Genomic DNA, 21,523 nt, shown 5'->3' with positions numbered 1-21,523 from the left:
CATTGGCATACTTATTTTTGAAATCCAGAACCAGAGAGCTAATTAAAATTTTGGGATTAATTAATCGTAATCACATGTTTACGTAATTTATAGTTTGACTTCAACTGTCACAAAATAAAATAAAAGGAAAAACCAAAACAAAAAATCGAATAAAGAAAGACATAAATATATATATATTGTTATCTCCCAAAAAAGAAAAAGAGGGAAAAAACTAGATCTGAAAATACGACGTCGCATCAGTCATCGGAACCATCATCTCCGCCGAAGATGGAGAAGCGGTAGTAGAGTAAGAACAAGATCAGTACGAGGAACAAAGCGACACCGACGGGAGATCCGCTAACCCGGTGAATCGATTCGGGTTCTCCGGTGGAGAAAATGGCCGATACGAAGGAACCACGTTCCGACGAGAGGAACTGGATAGTGAGGAGGAGGATGATGGGAAGTAAGAGAAGTCCCACCGGACTAAGAAGCTCTGCGATCGCATCTGTAATGGCTTCACCACCGTCTCCGATGAAGAAGGGAACAAGCACTACCAATGCAACAACGACGGCGAGTATGATTCCGTGTGGCGCAGATCCGCCACCGCCTCCGCCTCCTACAACGCCTTGCCGATCTTGATACATTGATACTTAGTGTGAATCACAGAGAGTGTGTTTTTTTGCTTTTCTCTTTTCTTTGGTTACACAGTTGAAAATGGAGATTTGAGAATTGGTTTTTCGTTTGTTGCTTTTTTAAAATTATAGGGGAACGAGGGACGCGTTTGTCTTTTGAAAAAGTTTAAAGCATTTCCCATGCGTTTTTTTTTTTTTTTTTAAAAGTTTTCTTCGAAATTTCTACGTCATTTACAATATTAATATGAGAAGGTAAAATATCTTTCGCTGACCAAAACTTGACTTGTAAAGATATTGTCTATTGTATATATATATTTTTTCAACATCTATTTATATAATTTAAAACACGATCAGGATTAGGTATTTAGGTTGTGTATGTAGATATCACATGTTTAAATTTTTATTTTTTAATGTGATACCAAATTCTTACATAATATTATGATTGTAACTTTATAAATAAATAAAAACAATTCAATGAACAAAAAAAAAGCTTATTGTGAGCGTTGTAAACGTTAGGTGGAACTATATAGACCATAAATCATCTTTTGATTAAATCTATTACAAAAGTTATATAAAGTTAATAATCTCACCAATCAGTCAATCACACTCTTAATAACAATATATGACTATTAGTTGGATCAGTAGTATTAATTAAAGTTTTTGAATTTTTTGAAAACGATTAAGATTGTGACTATTAGTTGGATCATCTTTTTGTGTATATGACAATTAATTTCACTAAGAATATATATGCGTAAATATGATAAACCTATAATCTTAACTACATTTGAATCTAAACCGAACATAAGATATACGAAGTTAAACAAGATTCAATCCCACAGCTTTCATCGATTACAATTAACACCAACACCAAGGACATAAGAATTAAGATCAATTTGTTGGATTGCGAGAAATGGGAGGGAAATGATCTCTTTGACCATTTTTGTATTTTGTTGTATTTGTCCTTTCTTTTATTTGCCAACGCTCATAATATTTTCGTTTCCCCGTGACAGAAAATTCTCAATTTCCCTTCTTTTTCATGGGGCCCAAAATTTTAACCATTTGTAACAATATTCTCCTATAACCAACCCCAAAGCCATTAACCTAATCAATTTAAGCAAAAAATGTGTTTGGGACAAAATAGATTCCTTCATCAAACTTCATCAAACTATAAGCCAACATCTTCTTATCCACTAAGCTAATAACATTAGAAAACAAAACCTCACTATGTAAGCTGTGAAAGAGTAGAATAGTAGTCTAGTGGATTTTCTCTATTCATTTCTCTAAGTTATATATGTTATGGGTCCGACGGGTCCAAGTTCCATTTAGTGTGTGTATGTTTAAAATATTGGGATAATATAAAACAAATCATAGCCTCCTTAATATTCTTTCGTAATGCTGTTTCAATATGTGTAAAATAGTAGGTATATATAGGTTAACTACGGATAATTAATTGAGAAAGTAAACTTATACACAGAAAGTATAATGAGACGATGGTTGGGAAATGAAAAATGAAATACTAATATGAATCATATGATTAAAAAGCTAGTTAGGATCTTTCTCTTGCGTTTTCCTCAAACACACGCAACACTCTTGACTTTTGTTGGTTGTGCCTTGTGACAGCAAAAGATTACAAAGTAGGAGTGTAGGACCAATCATTTTCTTTTGTTCTGGAGTTTGGCTGGTTCCTTCACGAGACTACATTGTTCTCATACACACACACACACACACACCCTCTCTCATCTCTAATCTCTAACTTCACTTCCTCTCTCATCTTATCCCATAGATAAAACCATCTAAACTTGTGTGCAACAAAGTATGTGCTGAAAATGGCTTACCTTTCATCTTCTCAATCGAGTTTTATCTCATGTAATGAGAATTCATCTCTTGACTCGATTCTAGTTTCGATCAACGACTACATTCTTGGCGTGATATCAGACCCCGAAGCATGGATTTCGCTTAAGCAGAAATGCATCACATTGCTCAGCATTGAAGAAGATAATACTCTGTTTGATGATTTCTCTTCTGAACACTCTGCTCTCTCGAATCTCTATTGGGGAATCGATAGCATCGAAACGTCTATACACCCCGAATGCTCAGAAGAGAAGACGTCTCGTCTGAGAAACTCAGAGAGAATGCTTCAAATGCCTGCGTTGCTTGACGAACAAGGGACCACCACTTCTGGTGTTCCAAACACAATCTTGGTTTCTTTCTCTTACTTTTACCTCTCCATTGTAAGCTATCTCCAAGGTGATTCCTTGCAGTCCACATTGCATTTTCTCCAGTCGGTTTTGGTCTCGCCGGAGATTGTAAGATCTGTCATTGCCCCTGAACTTTGCGAGAGCATTTTCTTCACTCCTGGTGTGTACAAGTCAGATGAAGAGATCAGAGAGATTGCAAGAAAGTATAAATACAGAGCAACTTATTACCAGGTTATGTCCTATGGAGAGACTCATCAGCCGCCACGTGAATGTACAGAGAAGCCGCTTAGAAGTCAGAAGAAATATGGGTAAGGGTTCAAAGCTTATACTCAAATTAGATTGGTTTTGTAAAAATTCAATAATCATATTCAATGTTCCTAAATACTAACCTCTATTCACATGAACAGGCAAGAAATATTTACGGCTAATGCACATTCAGTTGCAGAGAAGCTACAGTTGTCAGAAACCTGTGAGGTAGGTTTACTAATGACAAGACATTCTTTTGAAGATTCTCAGTGTTATCTAATTATCAAAATTGGGCAAAATGTAACATATACCTTCTTTAACTTCTTGGTTTCCATGTTGAAGATGTTATTGCAGTACCAGAACTTCCACAGTGTTGATTTGCAAGAGGAGGAACTTGATGACATCTTCAACAAAATCAAAGCATCAAGAAAGATTGAAACATCTGTAAATAACTTCGAAAGTACTTCTCAATGTTTGTATCGGAACCTGCAGGAAGATTACAATCCAGAGCTTGGAAAAAGTACAAGAGTCAGATGCCTTAATGAATTCTTGAACGAGTCTCAGCTAGATACGTCAAGTTCAATTTATGATACTAGAGAAGACGTTGGCACGGTAAATTTCTCTAACCAAACACTTTCATTGCTTCAAAGTTCAGAGAAAAATAAAGAAAATTAACATCTTCCACAAACTCTATTGTGAATCAGGACACATTAGCAAACATCTTCTGTGTTTCCCAACAACAAGCTCACAAGGAAGCATATAATGAGGACACATTAGCCAACAGATCCCGCAGTTCTATCGGTAATTTTAACCATTCCATCTTTGATATTCAGGCTCAACAATCAAAGACAAATTTGTATACCCACTTAGAAGATGCCTCTTCTTTGAGGCAACTAGATTTGGAAGAAATCTCAGTATTTGGACATAAAGGGTCCATAACTTTTGAAGGAATGAGGAGAAATTTGCAGACCAAAAAACGAGGAAATGGGCATGAAACGCATTCTAGAAGAGCTTCAACAATGGATTTATGGAAGAACCTTCAGAGCTTGATTAAGGAAGTGTTAGGGAATGCAGATGAGAAATATGTCTCAGAGGTTACAATGATATATCAAATGCTGAATAGAAAAGAAGGATTCAAATATAGAATGCTAAAAGATGTCATACTGGATCAGCTGTTTACGGCTATTTCTAGTTCCGAGGAGAAAACCGTGATTAAAGCATCGATGACCGCACTTACCAAGATCATATCAGTCAATAGAACAGCTCTCGAGGAGGTCAAGAGGAAAGGTTTAAATCTAAGTCATTTAGCAAATGCTCTGAAACAAAATGTGCAAGAAGCAGCTATTCTCATTTACCTGATAAAGCCATCTCCAACAGAAATAAAGAGTCTTGAGCTATTACCAGCTCTTGTAGATGTTGTTGCATCCACTTCTTCTTCCCCTTCTTGTTACACATTTAGACCTTCACCTCCTCTTTTGACGCCGCCTGCGGCATCATTGATGATAATTGAAGTGCTTATTACTGCTTTTGATCATGCTACAAACACAATGCACTTGGCTGCAATCAGTTCTCCTTCTGTCCTTTGTGGACTTCTTGACGTTGCAAAGAGTGGAAACTCAGGGGAATTCATCTCCTTGGCCAGTATTTTAGTAAAATGCATGCAGTTTGATGGACTTAACAGGAAGTATATCTATCAGCATACTCGAGTGGCTCGTTTTGCGCATCTCCTGCAAAGCAAAGACCAAGAAGAAATGTGCATTTCTCTTCAATTTCTTCATGAAGTCCTGAAGATACCAAGGTATACATATCTCAGCCAAAAAACTTCTCTTTTTAGACTACCAGTCACACTTTGTATATGACATACTTGTAATTTCAGGTCGTCAGCTATTAAGATTCTGCAGCAGATAAAGAAAGAAGGAAGTTTTGACATTAAGGATACATTATTGCAGTGTGTCAAACAAGTACAGGGTGATCACAAACTCTTTGCAGTAGATATATTGCTTCAGTTGAATGCACTGGTTAGTTCTAAACATCAAAAACCCATATCTTGTTGATTCAACCTATAAGTAAATATTTACATATCGAAATTTTCTACAGGATTCCCCACCTGAGAACAAAAAGTACAGAAATGAAGCTACCAGAGCTCTACTTGATGCAGTTACATATAGTGAAGGTTCAAATATGCAGCTTTTATCAACATTGATACTTTCGAATATTGGTGGAACTTATTCATGGACAGGAGAACCATACACTGCTGCTTGGCTAATGAAAAGAGGAGGTCTAACTTCTATGTCACATATGAATATGATAAGAAACATCAACTGGTCAGATGAATGCTTACAGGTACCTTTTAACATTCCAGTAATAACTAACAAGCCAAGCCAGAAAGAGTGATCATTATCGAAAACTTCATAATTTTTGCAGGATCCAGGAATAGATGGATGGTGTTGTAAAATAGCAAGACGAATTATTGATACAGGCAAAGCCACGTTTTGTGGTTTACAAGAAGGGCTAAAGAGTCAGAACAAGAGTGTTTCAAAAGCATGTCTTATAGCCATTGCATGGTTCAGTATAGAGATTTCAAAAGGTCCAAATAGTTTAAAATACTCAGCATGTGAAGTCTTACTTGATGAGATAGCACAATTTCTACACCCTGGTTTGGAGCTTGAAGAAAGACTTCTTGCTTGTATATGCATCTACAATTTTAGCTCTGGCAAAGGTAAATATCCTAGCTTTGAAGTGATATCATGGTTCATACTAAACTAAAGCATGTGACTGTGAGTTTTATACTAAAGTGTAGTTTTGACACAGGAATCCACAAACTTGTCAATTTCTCTGAAGGAGTTAGAGAGTCTTTGAGACGTCTTTCACATGTGACTTGGATGGCAGACGAATTGCATAAAGCAACATATTATCTATTCAGCAAATCTGTAAGTTTTTCTTCACCTGCATATAAAGTAGTACAATCTCTATCAACCACAAGTTAAACCAATCATGTAACAGAATCATAGTCAAGTCTTGTAGTGGTCTCACATGAACTCATAAGTCTGACTACTTCAATATTGATAGGACCAGCGCATATCTTGTGTTCATACACAAACCATAGAGATGCATCAATCTGGAAGTGGAGCTGTAACAGCACTCATCTACCATAAAGGCTTGCTCTTTAGTGGATACTCAGATGGTTCAATCAGGGTATGTATCATACATTTAATAAAATTGAATAGGAAGACAAATGTTTAAAAGAAACCTTACTTTGAGCATGCAAAATTACATATCTGCAGGTGTGGAATGTGAATAAGAAATTAGCTACAATTTTATGGGACATCAAGGAGCACAAAAGCACAGTAACATGCTTTTCACTCTCTGAAGCAGGGGAGAGTGTCTTAAGTGGATCTGCAGATAAAACTATCAGGGTATGATACTGATTCAAATCTTTGTTTTCAGGATAGGAACAGGGTATGATACTGATTCAAATCTTTGTTTTCAGGATAGGAACATGACAAAACTGAAATGTATATACTTTTATATATAGGTGTGGCAGATAGTTAAAGGAAAACTAGAATGTGCTGAAGTCATAAAAAAAAAAGATTCAATAAGGAAACTGGAAGCATTCGGAAGTATGATCTTTGTAATAACCAAAGGGCACAAGATGAAGGTAGATATCTCTACGAAGGCAGTTACATAGTAACATATAATAATCTCCAACTCTTAAAATAAACATTCAAGAGGCTAATAATCTTCTGCAGCTGCTTGATTCATCGAGAATATCTCAAAGTATCTTCAAAGGTAAAGGTGTGAAGAGTATGGTAGCAGCTCAAGGAAAGATTTATATAGGATGCATAGATACAAGCATACAGGTATGTATTGCCTTGCCTTTTACCAAATGATACTAATTAAATCATAACGACACAAAGTAACATAGTATATTTCAGGAATTAATTGTTACAAATAAACGGGAGAAAGAGATCAAAGCACCGACGAGGAGCTGGAGAATTCAAAACAAGCCTATCAATTCAGTGGTTGTGTACAAAGATATGTTATATAGCTCAAGTACACATGTTGAGATGTCTAATATAAAGGTAAAAAACTACATTAACATTTTTCACAAGGTGATAGACTAAAGAAATTAGTGACTTAAACAAAAATGTCTTACAGGATCTGAGAAGGAATTATGAGCCCCAAATGTCAATAACAGCAGAAAAGGGGTCTAATATAGTAGCAATGGGTGTGGTTGAAGACTTCATCTACCTGAATCGAAGTTCATCCGCAAACACTCTTCAGGTAATCTTTTTCTGCATAACTAAAACACTTCCTAGACCAAACACCATTCTAATTGATATTAAAGTAAAGATCATATGGTTTGTGAATCCTAGATTTGGTTGAGAAGGACACAACAGAAAGTGGGAAGATTATCAGCAGGAAGCAAGATCACAAGCCTCCTTACTGCTAATGATATTGTTTTTTGTGGTACAGAAGCTGGAGTCATTAAGGTGAATAATACACACATGCTATAAAGTTGTTTAAACCATCATTTTAAAATGATGTTATATAAGAACTTAGACCGACACTAATTTTCTTACGACAAAACAGGGATGGATTCCGTTATAGCACAAAGGACAAGTATATGAGGTAACCATTACAATTTCAAAAATCAGCTCAAAGTTATGATACATGAAGACTCATGTTCATATCACAGTGAAGAAGTAAATACACAGGCTTAAACTAGAGTGAAGTGAAGCTGCAGCCCTATGTGATACTTGTACATGTGTTACATAGCATAATATTCAAAATGTAGTTGAGTAGTCTATTTCACTTCTGTGTAGATAGTGATTTTGCAAAAGTATTTATTATCAATTAAGATCATGCTTCAACAGAGTACACAATGACATTATTAGTAACACGAAAGACAATAATTACTGTGGATGGAATGAGACTAAGGAGTAAAAGATATCAGAGATCTCAAGAGGTCCTACATTTGATCTAAAGATGCTTCATAAATATTTCACAACGGAAAATTGATAGTATTCACATGGTCACGTCTGAAGAATCTATTTATGCAGATTTTTGGAATATGCATGAGAAGTCCAAACTTGGTCCCCATAACTTTTTTTTGTTTTTAACAGAACAAATAATTTTAATTTATATGAATAGGGTTAAGTCAGAAGGCAGCCTCTTTTTCTCTTCTGTCTCTTTGCAGGATTGTTAGTCTTTATTTCAGCTCATGGACCCCTTTTGATGTCCTTGTCCCGACCATCTCTTCCACACATTATATATATCATCTGGTTATCAATCTGAATTTATTATTGTATCATAACAGTTCTGTTATATATATGAATATATTATTGTATCATAAAATCATAACAGATTTGTTATGTCTATGAGGGAAAACAGAGAAACAAATTTGTTTATGTCTTGATCGACTTGACGTTTCAATGTGAAACAAATACATAACCTGTGGTTTGGTCGGACAAAAAACTCAATGTTTTGGCTTGCATACATGTAATTTATTATAGAGATTAGCTGGTTGGTGATGAGGAATTGATCATAATGATGATGGTTTTTAGAAGATGTTGTTGACTTCTTGTTTGTTGCATGTCTTACTTAAAGATTGTGGGGCTCAAAAACAAAGAAGATAAAACTAATGACTATTGGCATCATAATGCATGTGCAAAGGCATGTGCCTTTTGATTCCACTCATTTAATACTTAAAAGTTAAAACCCCCTAAAACCTGTTGACTGACTGCTTTTTCGAGTGGTTACTATTATTATAGTACTATCAAGTAACACATCTGGTTTACCATCACAGTGACACCATAAGACAAAATAATCTTGGGACAATGTGTATTAAATAATAATCCATTGAATAAGAAAACAATCATAGAAGAGTAAAAGACAAAGCAGCAAGTATCCTAAGCTCATTCTCCTAAAGGTTTCAAGCTTGTGTGATAATGAACAACAACAAACATATAACCAAGATGCCAAACATAGGAATGAACAAGAAAATAGTGTGACATTACATTAAAAGATCAAGCCAATGTCCAAAGAACGAAAGAACAGCCTAACTAAAAACACATGAATGAAATATCTAAATTTAGAAATACTTAGTAATGCATCTCTCGCTTCAGCTTTTCAAAGCCAACAATGAAGGAATTGAGTCCAAATTTGGAGATATGTTCTTGTTGTCAGCTGAAGACTCTGTAATGGTACGACCTCTATGAGTAGTAGTAGTAGCTTTGGCTCTCATTGGACTTGCAAAAGCCCATCCCCAGTTTCTGTTCCCCATCTTATGATTATGATGATGATCAACCGTTGATGATGTTGTTGATGATGATGTAGATGATGGTGTCATTATCATAAACCCACCAAAGATGCCACCACATTTGACCATTTCATTCATCGCATTTGCTGCTTCACCACCACCACCATTACTAATGACCTTGGTGGCTTCTCTCTGTGACTCAATCCTTCTCAAGGCACAATCACCAAACCCATTAGAGATCCTCTCAAAGAAATCACCAGAGAAGCTTCTACTTCCACAACCAACAGATCTAGATCTCAACACTTTCCTCCCAAAAGACGAACCACCACCACCACCTATACCACCATTCGTTGGCGTTTCTGAAACCACTTTGTTAGGAGGACTCTCATCTTCTTCCTCAACTATCACATCAATGCCTCCACCACCACCGACCCTCTTCGAAGAAGTCTCTGTTGTTGACTCTGTTCTCTGGTTCCTCCTTGAATGGCTAAAGTTATCGACTTTTTTGGTGGTGTTGCTGATCTGATGTTTTGAAGAGTAGAGGTGAAGAAACGACCAGAACCCACTTCGTTTCCTTTGGCTGAAACTCTCACCATAAGCAGCAGCAGTCGATTTGCTTCTCTTGTAGATAAGATTAGCCGAAGAAGACGAAGAGGAGGAAGAAGAAGATGAAGAAGAAGCTGCGAGCATGTTCTTCTTCTTCTTAGCCAGAAGAAACGGGAGATTGTTGTTGCTGGTGGAGTCTCTGCCATTGCTTGCCGATGAGAGAGACAGAGCGAGAGATGATGTGGTGGAAGGAGTGAAGGATTTAGGAGAAGAAGAAGAGAGATGGTTGGGTTTTGGAACAGGGAAAGAGGAAGTGACGAGCTTACCAAGCTTTTCCTGGAGACATAAAGCACAGATCCCACCTGGGTTCTTTGTGTAAGGATGTCTTATGCATTGCATACCTTCTCCCATGTCTTGATCTTTGAGCTCCACCATTGTAATAAAGAAGCAAGCAAGAAGAAGAAAGAATCAAGATGGTGAAGTTCTCTCTTTGTTCCTCTGTTTCTGTTTGTGATTCACGGCATCTAACGAAGAAAGAATTCAGCTTCTTTTGAGAGAGAGAGAGAGAGATTGATTGTTGTGAGGGTGGATAGAGAGAGAGGTGTGTGTGGAGAGTTTGTAGAGAAAGAGAAAGGCGTTGAGTTCCCCAAGTGCACGTGGGAGTTCTGACCTGACATGTACTCTCTCGAGCTCTCTCTTTCTCTTTTTTCAATTGTTTGCTTTGTTTTCTTTTTTTTGGTTTCAGATCTTTGAACTTGTGTTGTGTGTCTCCAATTCTAATCTCTCTTTCCTGGGTCCATTAATTCACCCGATGTCCACGTGTCCATTGTTAGCTTTATAGAAACACTAACTACATGTGTCTTAAGTGACCGTTCTAAGATTACCACTTTGATTATTACAGTAGGATTAAATATTTAGGTTAATCCGATCAAGTAGTTTCATCGAGTGGATAAATCATGTTATTTTAGTTTAAACTATTTCCTTTGGTTTCAATGTTTAAACTAAATTAAAGAAGACATCTTAAACTATTTTAGGATAAACTAATTTAGTTTTTGAATCTGATTCAGAATAATTGATGAACAAAGAAAAAACATTTGATCTAATACAGTCATACAGATCCGAATTTCTGATAGGATAGCAAAATTCTCAAGTCTAATATGATAAGATATGGTCCAGAAGATCCTAATATTTTTACTGCCTGTCTTTTATATCCATGGGTTTACTTCATTACTATTTTTTTTTTTAAAATCGATTATGCGAAAAATGAAAGTTTAATGATCATCATGTTGGTCGTCGACTGTCCTCATCATTGAAGTTTTATGATAAATTAGTTAACATGCATCAATAAACATTAAATGTTGACAAGAAAAATAAATACATTTACTATGCAAATACCCTAGTTGTTTCCCATGTTAGTCATTTTATACAAGTCCGGTCCCATGTTAGTCTATTAAATATCACTTATCCTTTTGTTTTGTTAATTAAGAAATTCACCGGCTTCCTCCTTATAGGGCGGCCAACCAAGCAAACAAAGTCATTTAGTATATTAACAAGTAACAACCCTATCTTTTTATATTACACTTATGAGAACCAGATTTTTGAGAATAAACATATGAAAAATATACCAGCATGTATAAGTATAACCAAAACGATAAACCAGAAGTTTATATACGAAGATGTAAAATCGTAGAGAAAAACAAAAAGTGGTCCAAGAAAATTGAGTATTCGTGTCTTTTCTAAAATTCATGAATACATATTTTGTCTTGTCTTTTCTTTCTGCAATTCTTCTTCTATTTAGGGTCCCCTTCCATGTCTGTCATGTTTTAATCATCACGAGTTGTTTCTTTTTTCATCCTCACAAGTTCACATTTAGTCCTTACATTTCTAAAGGCTACTCACAAACAGTATATCATAACCTGCCATAATTCCATATTGATTCACTAATTTAATTTTAACTTATTGTCTTTTTTTTTTTCCGTCTGGGAATTATATACAGTATTAGAATATAAAGAGTTTTTCAATACAACATAACACAAACTTGATAAAAAACTAATGCCGGAAGAAAAAGAAGAAATCTCCGGAAGCTAAAGCCCAAAAAAGGGAAACCAAACCCAAAAAGGGAAACCTAAGCTGGCAGGTAGCGAACCTCCAGATACAAGGATTAAACAACATGATAAAAAAAAGACAAAAACCTAAGGAGACAATTCACGGAAAAACAGAAGCCACCATTATCAGGACACACAAAGACCAGCCGAGGAAAGTGAGCAAACACTAAGCACAAGGTAAAAACCTTGAGATTCGACCAGAGACAAGCCAAGGAAGACACACACCTCTTACACACAGACCCTCGTCGACCCAGCTTCAGCCATCTACAGACATAAAACTGGTAACCTCCTCGCAAGAGAAAAGATGAAAGTCAAATCCACTGCTTGCCTAGAACCTAAATCCACAACTCAAAAGAGCCACAAAAGAAGGCTAGTAGATGACGAGCAACAAACTACCATCCGATTGACCAGCAATTGGAACGAAACCTAGCCTGCCAAGCAAACACGACCAATCCAGCAGACCCAACAAAGCAGATGAACTAAGGACCAACTCAACCCGCATACTTCTCAAAGCAAACTAAAACCATCGGTTAAAGCCACACAAACACCAACACTAACAAATCCTTGTCGAGAAACACCAACCAATGAAGAGAGAGATGAGAGATATAAATTACCAGACCAAGAAACGAAACGAGTCCGTCTCCTTGAAACCACCAGCCACAGGACCACCACCAGATCTGAGCCACTACCTTGACAAACCCGCAGACCAGACGGATCAGTCACTAACCACAACCAAGCCTCACCGACGATGGCTTCCCTCCTTCAAACGTTCTTCTCTTCAAAGAGGAATATGACGACAAGGCCACAACAACACCAAAATCAACAGATCTAAGCCAAGAAAAACGTGGGAGATGAAGCAAAGAACACGAGAAAGGAGGCCACGAAACCTCCGCCGCCAACCATCCACCGATTCTTCACCAACCAAACATCCACCTTCGCATTTACCTTTGAATCATCGGAGAAAGCTAGCTAAAATCAAAACAAAGAAGCAAGACAAAGATCTAAGACCCTCCCACAGCTCCGGCGAGAAGCCCGGCCGCCGGGGAGGGCAAATCGGAAAAATCGAAGCTTGGGCGGCTGGAGGCTAGGGTTTTCGTCGAGAGAGCCGAAAAAAAATTCTCTCTGCCCTCATTCTCTATTTTCTTTAATTTTAACTTATTGTCATATGACAACATTATCAATAAATCATAGAACTTAACTCCATATAATAGCTTTATAACAACAAATGTATCTGACAACTTTGTTGTATGACAAAGCATAACATAAAACAAATCTTATTGCTACTACAACTTAATCCCTACTTTCTCCCAGATTCATATGTCTGAGATGAGACTTTATTTAAAAGCTTCTGAAGGCCAAAAGATCCCAACTTTTCCGGCTATGTAAATGTGAACTTAAAGAAAACACAGAAGATGCACCACTGGAGAAATGGTTCCACTGAAACGCTGACCTTACAACCGTGAGCTGGCTTGTTTCACAGGAGCGCTCTGTAACACAAAATGGAAGAACAATCAGGAATCTGAGTTACATTGAGTCAACTATGAGAGCTAAACTGGGCAAGATTAGATAAATGGTCACGCTAGTATGTTGATAAGAATAGTCATGTAATATAAACCAAGCTGAAAGAGATTATGTTTATAGCAATCCAAAAGAAACAGAAAATTACGAGCCAAACAGAGCAATGAAAAACTCACCAGAGGAACTCCTTTAGATCCCCTTTCAGCCAAAAAAGCACAAGGCTTGAAGAATTCACCATAAGTCTTTGACCACTCATCCAGCCTCGAGTATATGTATTTCGATCCGATGGAATCAGCCCAGAACATGATTCCTCCTCTGTTCCACAAGAGATTTAGATTGAAACCAAAATGAGTAAAAGAGAATTTGATAAGGATCTCGGAGTTGCAGCATTTATTTGATGACAACACTGACCTATAAGGTGGGAAACCCATTCCCATTATGCCAGCAATGTCAAGGTCTGCTGCTTTGACAGCAATGCCTTCAGCAAAAACCCTACACGCCTCGTTTACTACTGGGAAAAATGTCATTTCAATAATTTCCTTCTCCGACAAATTCGCCAACTGCATGCACAGCAACCAGTTAGAGTGAGAAAAGAATAGTGAGTCCCTCTCAAATGCAAATGACAAACTTTGCTAAATTTTTGGACAGAGGGATACCTTAGGGTCAAGCTTTACTCCAGATATGCTTCTTGCCTTTTCGATATATTTCTTTAGCTCAGGATCAGGTTTAGCCTTGCGCTTATCATCATACAAATAGAAACCTTTGCGAGTGGCTTCACCTGAAATCAACAGGAAATCCCACATAATTTAGAAGAAATGTTAAATCAATCAACAGTAGCTAGCTCTCGTTTCATTTCACACATACCAGCTCTCTTGTCCTCTTGCATAAGTGGGATAATCATTGATTTGTATGTCCGTTCTGAGAAGTTCTCGATGAATTGCGTTGCGGTTGCAATCGCCACACCAAATCCAACCAGGTCACACAATCTGCTCGTTCATATAAGTGACAAAAGTATAGTTAACAGATGGTGTATGTGAATGACATGGATTTTTACAATGCGATATACCTGAAGGGACCCATTGGCATTCCAAACTTGCTGATTGCCCTGTCGATTAGATATGGATCTGCTCCACACTCAACAAGGAACATAGCTGCCTGTGTGTAAGGGAAGAACATCCTATTCACTGCAAACCCTGTGCAGTTTCCCACCACGACTGGTGTTTTCTTAATCTTTTTCCCAACATCTAACAGGTCAACAATTACTTGGGCAGAGGTATGATTGGTCCGAACTATTTCAAGTAGCGGCATGATATGTGCTGGACTGCATCAGAAAAATGAAGGCACATGATTTGTGTAGAGTGAGCAAAAACACTCTGGGCATAAGATTTTCACTGAAATTCATCCAAACTCCAAAGGATATGTAATCACCTGAAAAAATGTGCTCCAACAATCCGATCCTGAGACTTGGTCCGCTCCCCAATTTTGTTCAAGTCAATGGTCGATGTGTTGCTAGCGAGGATACAATGCTGAGGACAGTACTTCTCCAGATCAGCAAAAATTTGTTGCTTCAAAGATATATTCTCAATAACAGCCTGTTCAAGCCACCAAAAAGACATCATAAAAAATCAATTCACTTAGACCATGTAACCCAATAAATAAACAACTTCGGCTTGGTTATGTTCATTATTACCTCAATGACCATGTCCACATCTCTAAAGCTTTCATAATCAAGAGAACCCTTAAGGAGAGACATGGTTTTCTCAAACTTTTCCTGAGACATGCTTCCCTTCCTTACACGGCTCTGGAGATTAGCTGATTTAATTATGAAATTAGTCAGATCAAGCTATTGCAATTCATTGGTAAGCAATGTATGGAACTCCATCCTCACCTTTGACTCTGCCAATTCCAGCCTCCAGGAATTTCTCATTTACCTCCTTGAGAATCACTGGATAGTTACTTAGGATCAACGCTGTGGCTATTCCAGATCCCATCAACCCGCCTCCAATTATGGCTACCTTCTTAATCTTCCTTGGCGCCAACCCACGATCAGTAACTCCAGGAACCTGTCCATACAATAGATTGGAGGAAATCAGAAAAGAGGGAAAGCTTTCATGCTAATAGTTAAATCCTTGTAAAGAAAAAGAAAAAAACAGAGGTTTAGTGGCACATCAGTCCAAATTACATGACTGCATAAAGACTCACAGACCTTAGCAGTTCCTCGCTGAGAAAAGAAGACGTGGATCAAGCTTTTGGTGGTATCCAGTTTTACTACTTGTGAGGCGACTTCAGCTTCCTGTAAGTAACAATGTGGTGGAAATTCATATTGGTCATTAGTCGGAGAGAAAAGGTTAAAGAACCGACACACAATGAAGCGAAGAAAGATAGGTACTATACCTTTTCTAAACCAGCCCTTGGACCAGAAACAATACCTACTTCAATAGCGTCAAGGCACATCAAAGGGTGTTTCATATTGGGGGCTCGCTTCTGTGTCTGTCCCCTGGCAAACTTCAGTATTTCCCTTGCCTCTCCAAGAGAAGGTAACTTATCAGTCTTGGAAACACTAGAAACCCATGGTTTTCTCCTCTCAACTATGTCAAGGGCCCAGCGACGAGCAGTGGTTAGTAACTCCGCAGGTGGCATCACAGCATCAATAAGACCCAAAGAATGACCTTCTTCAGCTTTAACTGGCTTAGATGTCTATGTTTCAACAAAAGAGATACTATTACACTTTAACCAAGGCACACTAATGCTACCATAAGAATAAGACACTGACATACCAAAATCATTTCAAGGGCTTTGGTGAGACCAACAAGACGCGGAAGACGCTGCGTTCCTACATCAATCCAAAGGAGTATAATTAGTAATATAAAAGAAAGTGACTTGACTCATTCAACAAAAAAAAAATGAAACAAATATCCTCTTCCCATCCTCAGCTCAGTATTATGCATTGAGAATGCCTTGACTTCTCCACGAGTTTTAAACCATATGTTGCTCAGAGGATTCAAAGACTTTACAGTCAACAAAGTTGAATACGTACCTCCAAAACCAGGAATAACACCAAGTTGCAGCTCAGGCAGGCCTAACTGTGCAGCAGGAGCTGATATCCTAGCATGACAAGCCTGGAAACAAACCATACAACTGTATCACCATCTTTCATCCTCAAAAGGATTTCTCGGAAAGGTAATAAATAACATAGAAACTCATACCATGGCAAGTTCTAATCCTCCTCCCAAGGCAAGCCCATCAATGGCAGCGACAGACGGTTTCCTTGCAGCTAAATCCAAAAAAGAAATCAACCCCTCAGCAACACATCAACACAAGCATTCCATAAATCAAATAAGTGGGTTAAGTAGAAAGATCACCTTCGAGCAAGTCGGTTATGATGTCAATCGAAATGTATCCAGCCTTTGGCTCTTTTACTGAGAAAATTAGAAACACCAGTATACGTTACTAACTAGATCAACACATAACACACTAATTCAATAACCAAAGATACAAAAGACACAGAAACATACTAGTCCCCTTCTGCATTTCACCAAAACCAGATATATCAAAGCCACCAGAGAACCTTCCCCTTTGCACCGTAGTTTTAAAAAAAGGAACACAAAAACCCATTACCAGATCATCTCCCAAAGTTTTCATAAAAATGTTCTGTTCTTAGCGAGGTATAGGATGATCTCCAGACATACCCCGTAATAACAATAGCTTTAACATCAATCCTGCTCAAGGCCTCCTCGTAATTACTTTTGAGATTGTATAGCACTATACACAAATATACAAAAACAGAGTCACATACAAACATATATATATATATATATATCAGATCATAATTTCGATCGGAAGCTCAATAGCAATCGGGGAGATTACAAAACCAAATCACGAAGCGAAATTGACCTAAATCTGAAGAGACAAAATTCAATAAATTCCAGATCATAACATAAAAATAAATCTGATAGTACCGTCGAAAGATAGAGAATTGACGGGAGGGTTGATGAGTGTTATGACGGCAACGCCATCGCCACCAACTTCCATCACCGTCTTCCCCTTAGTTCGTGAATCCATTTTTCGAGCTTCGTTGAGATTGCGAGTCAAAATTTCGGAATTGATGAAAAAAGAGAGGAGACGTGAGAAATCAGATTATTATATAATTGCAAAAGATGATGACGTCTGAATAATATGGTAGAGTGGCACACTCCTCAAAGCAACGACGGTACTTTGATAATGTTTTCGATATCTGATTTTTATTTTGTTTTTTCTTATCCTTTTTATGTATAAATGGATGGAATTAATCGAGAATTAGGAACTAAATATTTGCAATTAAACTCTGCGGATTTTTTACTAAAAATATGTGTTTGGCTGGTCATAGTCCTGCTACTACCAAACTTGGCGGATCTTATCTTAATTCTACGGATTTGTAATAAAGCGACCCTATATAGGATTTTACAGTTGTAAATAATATTTACTAGTAACAATATCTCATTTTGAACATTATTGTTTTTCTTGTTTTGTTTTTCCTATTAATTTATGATATAATCGATCATGCTAAATATTATTTCTTATAAGTTGCCGTCGTATATGTTAATTCTATCATGACATCCATTTTTCGTTTAATCAGATTAGAAACGAAAATGTAAATGAAATCAATAGTTTTAGACAAGTATTCAAACCATAACTTGTTTTTTTATCTCTGTGTGGTCTGGTGAAATATCTATTCGCATGACTAAGTATCAAGTTTCATACAATTAACCATAACAGTACTAAAACGTCTAAAACTTAAGACTTCACTAGAATGATGAATTTGTTTAAAACTTAAAGGTCGTCAACGAATATCTTCCAAGATCAAAAGAAAAAAGATGTGACTTATATGTAATTTTGGGTTGGTAGGTAGCTCATTTTCCAAAGATAATGTTAGGCATTTAGTGATGAAATAGATTGTATTTTGGAAGTAGCCTCACATTCGCACCTCTAACTTGTTTGTTCATTTGTTCAAACTGCAATCTTATGTTGCTTAAGGTTATCTTTCTTGGTTCAAGGAATTCTGTCTATGAGAAAAGGTTAGTCCACTTTGTTAAGTCTGTCTCAAAAAAAAAAAAAAAAGTCGTGTCTCTATTTTTTTGGGTTTGGCGTTGGAGCCTAGTTCTGGCCTTTTGGCTTTCTTTTTTCGTCTTTAGGGGAAGTGCTTGTAAAAGGCTTTTTTTAAGTCGATATATATAGAGCCCATCATCTGTTGACAGAAAAAAAAAGGTGATGTACACGAGGATACGCGTGTACCGTTGATCCTCTCCGTGATATTGCTGATGTGGCATAGATAAACCAATCCGATAGTTTGTTTTTTATTGGGACACTAATCCAATCAGTACTTTAGTCTTAATCCGGATACTCGAACAGAAACACACGGGTACGTAACATTTATCTTTTAAAATTCTCTTATTAGAAACATCTCTCATCAATTCCATCTGTTTTTCAATTTCTCCTCTCTTTTACTGTTTTTTCTTTCACCAAGGACCAACCGTTAACAACAATGATCGCGCGACGGATCTGGCGGAGCCAGCGGTTTCTCCGCCCATTCAGCTCGTCATCTGTTTGCGCTCCGCCGTTCCGGGTACCGGAGTATCTTTCTCAGTCGTCTTGCTCTCCGGCGTCGCGCCCATTCTTTGTTCACCCTCCCACTGTAAGTTTCTTCTCACCAAATTTCTTGTTTCTTTTTTTGATTTTTTCTCAAATTAATTTTGGGGCATGACATTAGCTTCCGAGAAGCTCTTCTAGGAGAAAAAGAAACATCGAAACTCTTTAAATTTAGAAAGAAAATAAAATTATCAGAGGGACTTAAAGTTTGCTAAGAATGTTTTGGATTTCTGGTCATTTTTGGACAAAAGATCAAACAAGTTCTGTCATATTTTCGCAGTTGATGGAATGGTGTGGAGGAAGTAGAAGCTGGTTTTCGAACGAAGCCATGGCCATTGATTCAAATTCAGGGTTAATTGATGTGCCACTTGCACAAACTGGGGAAGGTATTGCTGAATGTGAGCTTCTCAAGTGGTTTGTCAAAGAGGTCTCTTGGTTTCTCCGCTCAATGTTTCATTCTTTTTTTTTTTGGAATTGTTCTGTTTCGTTTCGTTGTGAATCATCTATTTTGCTGTTTTGCCTTTTGCAGGGAGATCCGGTAGAAGAGTTTCAGCCACTCTGTGAAGTTCAAAGCGATAAAGCAACAATAGAGATCACAAGTCGTTTTAAGGGCAAAGTGGCTCTGATTTCACACACTCCAGGTGACATTATTAAGGTTAGAGCCATACTAAATGAAAAAAAAAAAAATCGATACTTCTTCTTTTCTTGATGGAATGTATTTAGGTTCATTGACTTGATGGTGTTAGAGGCTAAGTTTGAGCATGTTACACACTCATGTAAACCATGAACACTAAGAGATAGTGGATTTATCGGCTAGAAGATTTTGACATGTTAAGCTTCTGATAGATCAGGTATCAAATGTATCATTTTTTATAAGTACTTATATGCGGCAAAATCTATTGATTGCAAGGTTGGAGAGACTCTGGTTAGGCTGGCGGTGGAAGACTCGCAGGATTCGCTTCTTCTAACCTCTGATAGTTCAGAAATTATAAATCTGGGCGGTTCAAAGCAGAGAACAGACAATCTTGTTGGAGCTCTCTCAACGCCTGCGGTTCGTAACCTTGCAAAAGACCTTGGCATAGATATCAATGTCATAACTGGAACTGGTAAAGATGGAAGAGTTTTGAAAGAAGATGTTCTCCGATTTAGTGACCAGAAAGGATTTGTAACAGATTCAGTTTCTTCTGAGCATGCTGTTATAAGAGAAGACTCGGTTTCCACTAAAGCTAGTAGTAACTTTGGAGATAAAACTGTTCCTCTAAGGTAAGCCGTTGTTGTCAATTTGCATTGTAAATGAACCAATCTTGTGTCTGAGTTAACCCCCGAAGCTTTCGTTATTCTCAGGGGATTCAGCCGAGCAATGGTCAAGACAATGACTATGGCTACAAGTGTACCGCATTTTCATTTCGTTGAAGAGATAAACTGCGACTCACTTGTGGAGCTCAAGCAATTCTTTAAGCAGAACAATACAGATTCCACCATCAAACACACTTTCCTTCCTACGTTAATCAAGTCACTGTCAATGGCTCTAACCAAATACCCCTTTGTGAATAGTTGCTTCAACGCAGAATCTCTCGAGATCATTCTCAAAGGTATTTATTTATAGGAACTTCTTATTGTTATGAGCACAATATCTTTGGATTATTAAATATCGATATATTCTTGGTTAATTGCAGGTTCACATAACATTGGAGTTGCAATGGCCACTGAACATGGCCTTGTTGTTCCTAATATAAAGAATGTACAGTCATTATCTCTGCTAGAGATAACCAAGGAGCTGTCGCGGTTACAACATCTGGCAACAAACAACAAACTTAACCCCGAGGATGTGACTGGTGGAACCATAACTCTGAGTAACATTGGAGCAATCGGTGGGAAATTCGGATCCCCTCTTTTAAACTTACCGGAAGTTGCAATCATCGCTCTTGGAAGAATCGAGAAAGTTCCAAAATTCTCAAAAGAAGGAACAGTTTATCCTGCATCAATAATGATGGTAAAAACTTTTCTTCTTCATTCAATTCTTAGTTTCAAGAATTGTTGTTAGTAACCAAAGTCTGATTATGAATCGGGTTTATGACTCAGGTTAACATTGCTGCGGATCATAGAGTTCTAGACGGGGCAACAGTCGCTCGGTTTTGCTGCCAGTGGAAAGAGTATATCGAGAAACCGGAGTTGCTGATGCTTCAAATGAGATAAGAAGGAAAGGTTCATGTCTCTTGGTGAATCATTATGTATGAAACCTTCATGTTCGAATAAGATCAAGAACTGAGCTAGCAGTTGTAAACTAAACAAGATAATAAAAATCATATCTAAAATACCAAAATAACTCCACAACGAGCAACACAAAACTGCAACATATAATTATATAAACACTATAGCTAGCCTCACAAGTCTGCATGGAACATTTTGCAA

General features: G+C 37.4%; 5 protein-coding genes across 6 annotated transcripts; 2 read left to right on the top strand and 3 right to left on the bottom strand.

Moving 5' to 3' along the window:
- Positions 1 to 39: 39 nt before the first annotated feature.
- Positions 40 to 764, bottom strand: LOC9320680. The gene has a single exon (XM_021030319.1). It carries the CDS (start codon positions 621 to 623, stop codon positions 237 to 239), a length of 387 nt encoding a protein of 128 aa, XP_020885978.1. The 5' UTR covers positions 624 to 764; the 3' UTR covers positions 40 to 236.
- Positions 765 to 2,242: 1,478 nt separating this feature from the next.
- LOC9318566 (putative E3 ubiquitin-protein ligase LIN-1) lies at positions 2,243 to 7,936 on the top strand. Its single transcript, XM_021032767.1, has 16 exons — positions 2,243 to 3,117; positions 3,217 to 3,283; positions 3,398 to 3,667; positions 3,760 to 4,853; positions 4,932 to 5,073; positions 5,153 to 5,398; positions 5,480 to 5,774; positions 5,867 to 5,985; positions 6,125 to 6,250; positions 6,340 to 6,471; positions 6,591 to 6,713; positions 6,805 to 6,915; positions 6,991 to 7,137; positions 7,214 to 7,339; positions 7,432 to 7,548; positions 7,649 to 7,936. The coding sequence occupies exons 1-16, from the start codon at positions 2,438 to 2,440 to the stop codon at positions 7,664 to 7,666; spliced, it is 3,813 nt and encodes a 1,270-aa protein (XP_020888426.1). The 5' UTR covers positions 2,243 to 2,437; the 3' UTR covers positions 7,667 to 7,936.
- Positions 7,937 to 8,963: 1,027 nt separating this feature from the next.
- LOC9318565 (uncharacterized protein DDB_G0271670) lies at positions 8,964 to 10,702 on the bottom strand. Its single transcript, XM_021030737.1, has one exon. It carries the CDS (start codon positions 10,296 to 10,298, stop codon positions 9,180 to 9,182), a length of 1,119 nt encoding a protein of 372 aa, XP_020886396.1. The 5' UTR covers positions 10,299 to 10,702; the 3' UTR covers positions 8,964 to 9,179.
- Positions 10,703 to 11,861: 1,159 nt separating this feature from the next.
- On the bottom strand, positions 11,862 to 17,663 carry LOC9320679 (peroxisomal fatty acid beta-oxidation multifunctional protein MFP2). Of its 2 annotated transcripts, none has more exons than XM_021030736.1 (18): positions 17,446 to 17,663; positions 17,176 to 17,248; positions 17,002 to 17,060; positions 16,849 to 16,905; positions 16,693 to 16,760; positions 16,524 to 16,605; positions 16,264 to 16,319; positions 15,881 to 16,183; positions 15,693 to 15,779; positions 15,375 to 15,549; positions 15,177 to 15,298; positions 14,915 to 15,078; positions 14,553 to 14,807; positions 14,351 to 14,472; positions 14,143 to 14,264; positions 13,898 to 14,046; positions 13,663 to 13,801; positions 11,862 to 13,455 (listed from the first exon to the last, which is right to left on the bottom strand). In XM_021030736.1, exons 1-18 carry the CDS (start codon positions 17,546 to 17,548, stop codon positions 13,420 to 13,422), a joined length of 2,172 nt encoding a protein of 723 aa, XP_020886395.1. In that variant the 5' UTR covers positions 17,549 to 17,663; the 3' UTR covers positions 11,862 to 13,419. The 2 variants fall into 2 exon arrangements, with proteins under 2 accessions (XP_020886395.1, XP_020886394.1); XM_021030735.1 differs by having other exon boundaries at positions 17,002 to 17,067; positions 17,446 to 17,659.
- Positions 17,664 to 18,837: 1,174 nt separating this feature from the next.
- On the top strand, positions 18,838 to 21,437 carry LOC9318564 (lipoamide acyltransferase component of branched-chain alpha-keto acid dehydrogenase complex, mitochondrial). Its single transcript, XM_002884566.2, has 7 exons — positions 18,838 to 19,157; positions 19,392 to 19,538; positions 19,641 to 19,766; positions 20,022 to 20,374; positions 20,456 to 20,703; positions 20,788 to 21,104; positions 21,194 to 21,437. Exons 1-7 carry the CDS (start codon positions 19,008 to 19,010, stop codon positions 21,305 to 21,307), a joined length of 1,455 nt encoding a protein of 484 aa, XP_002884612.1. The 5' UTR covers positions 18,838 to 19,007; the 3' UTR covers positions 21,308 to 21,437.
- Positions 21,438 to 21,523: the final 86 nt, after the last annotated feature.

The sequence above is a fragment of the Arabidopsis lyrata genome (assembly GCF_000004255.2).
Source record: "Arabidopsis lyrata subsp. lyrata unplaced genomic scaffold ARALYscaffold_3, whole genome shotgun sequence".
NCBI classification, from domain to species: domain Eukaryota; kingdom Viridiplantae; phylum Streptophyta; class Magnoliopsida; order Brassicales; family Brassicaceae; genus Arabidopsis; species Arabidopsis lyrata.
This window is presented reverse-complemented; position numbering and strand designations above follow the sequence as displayed.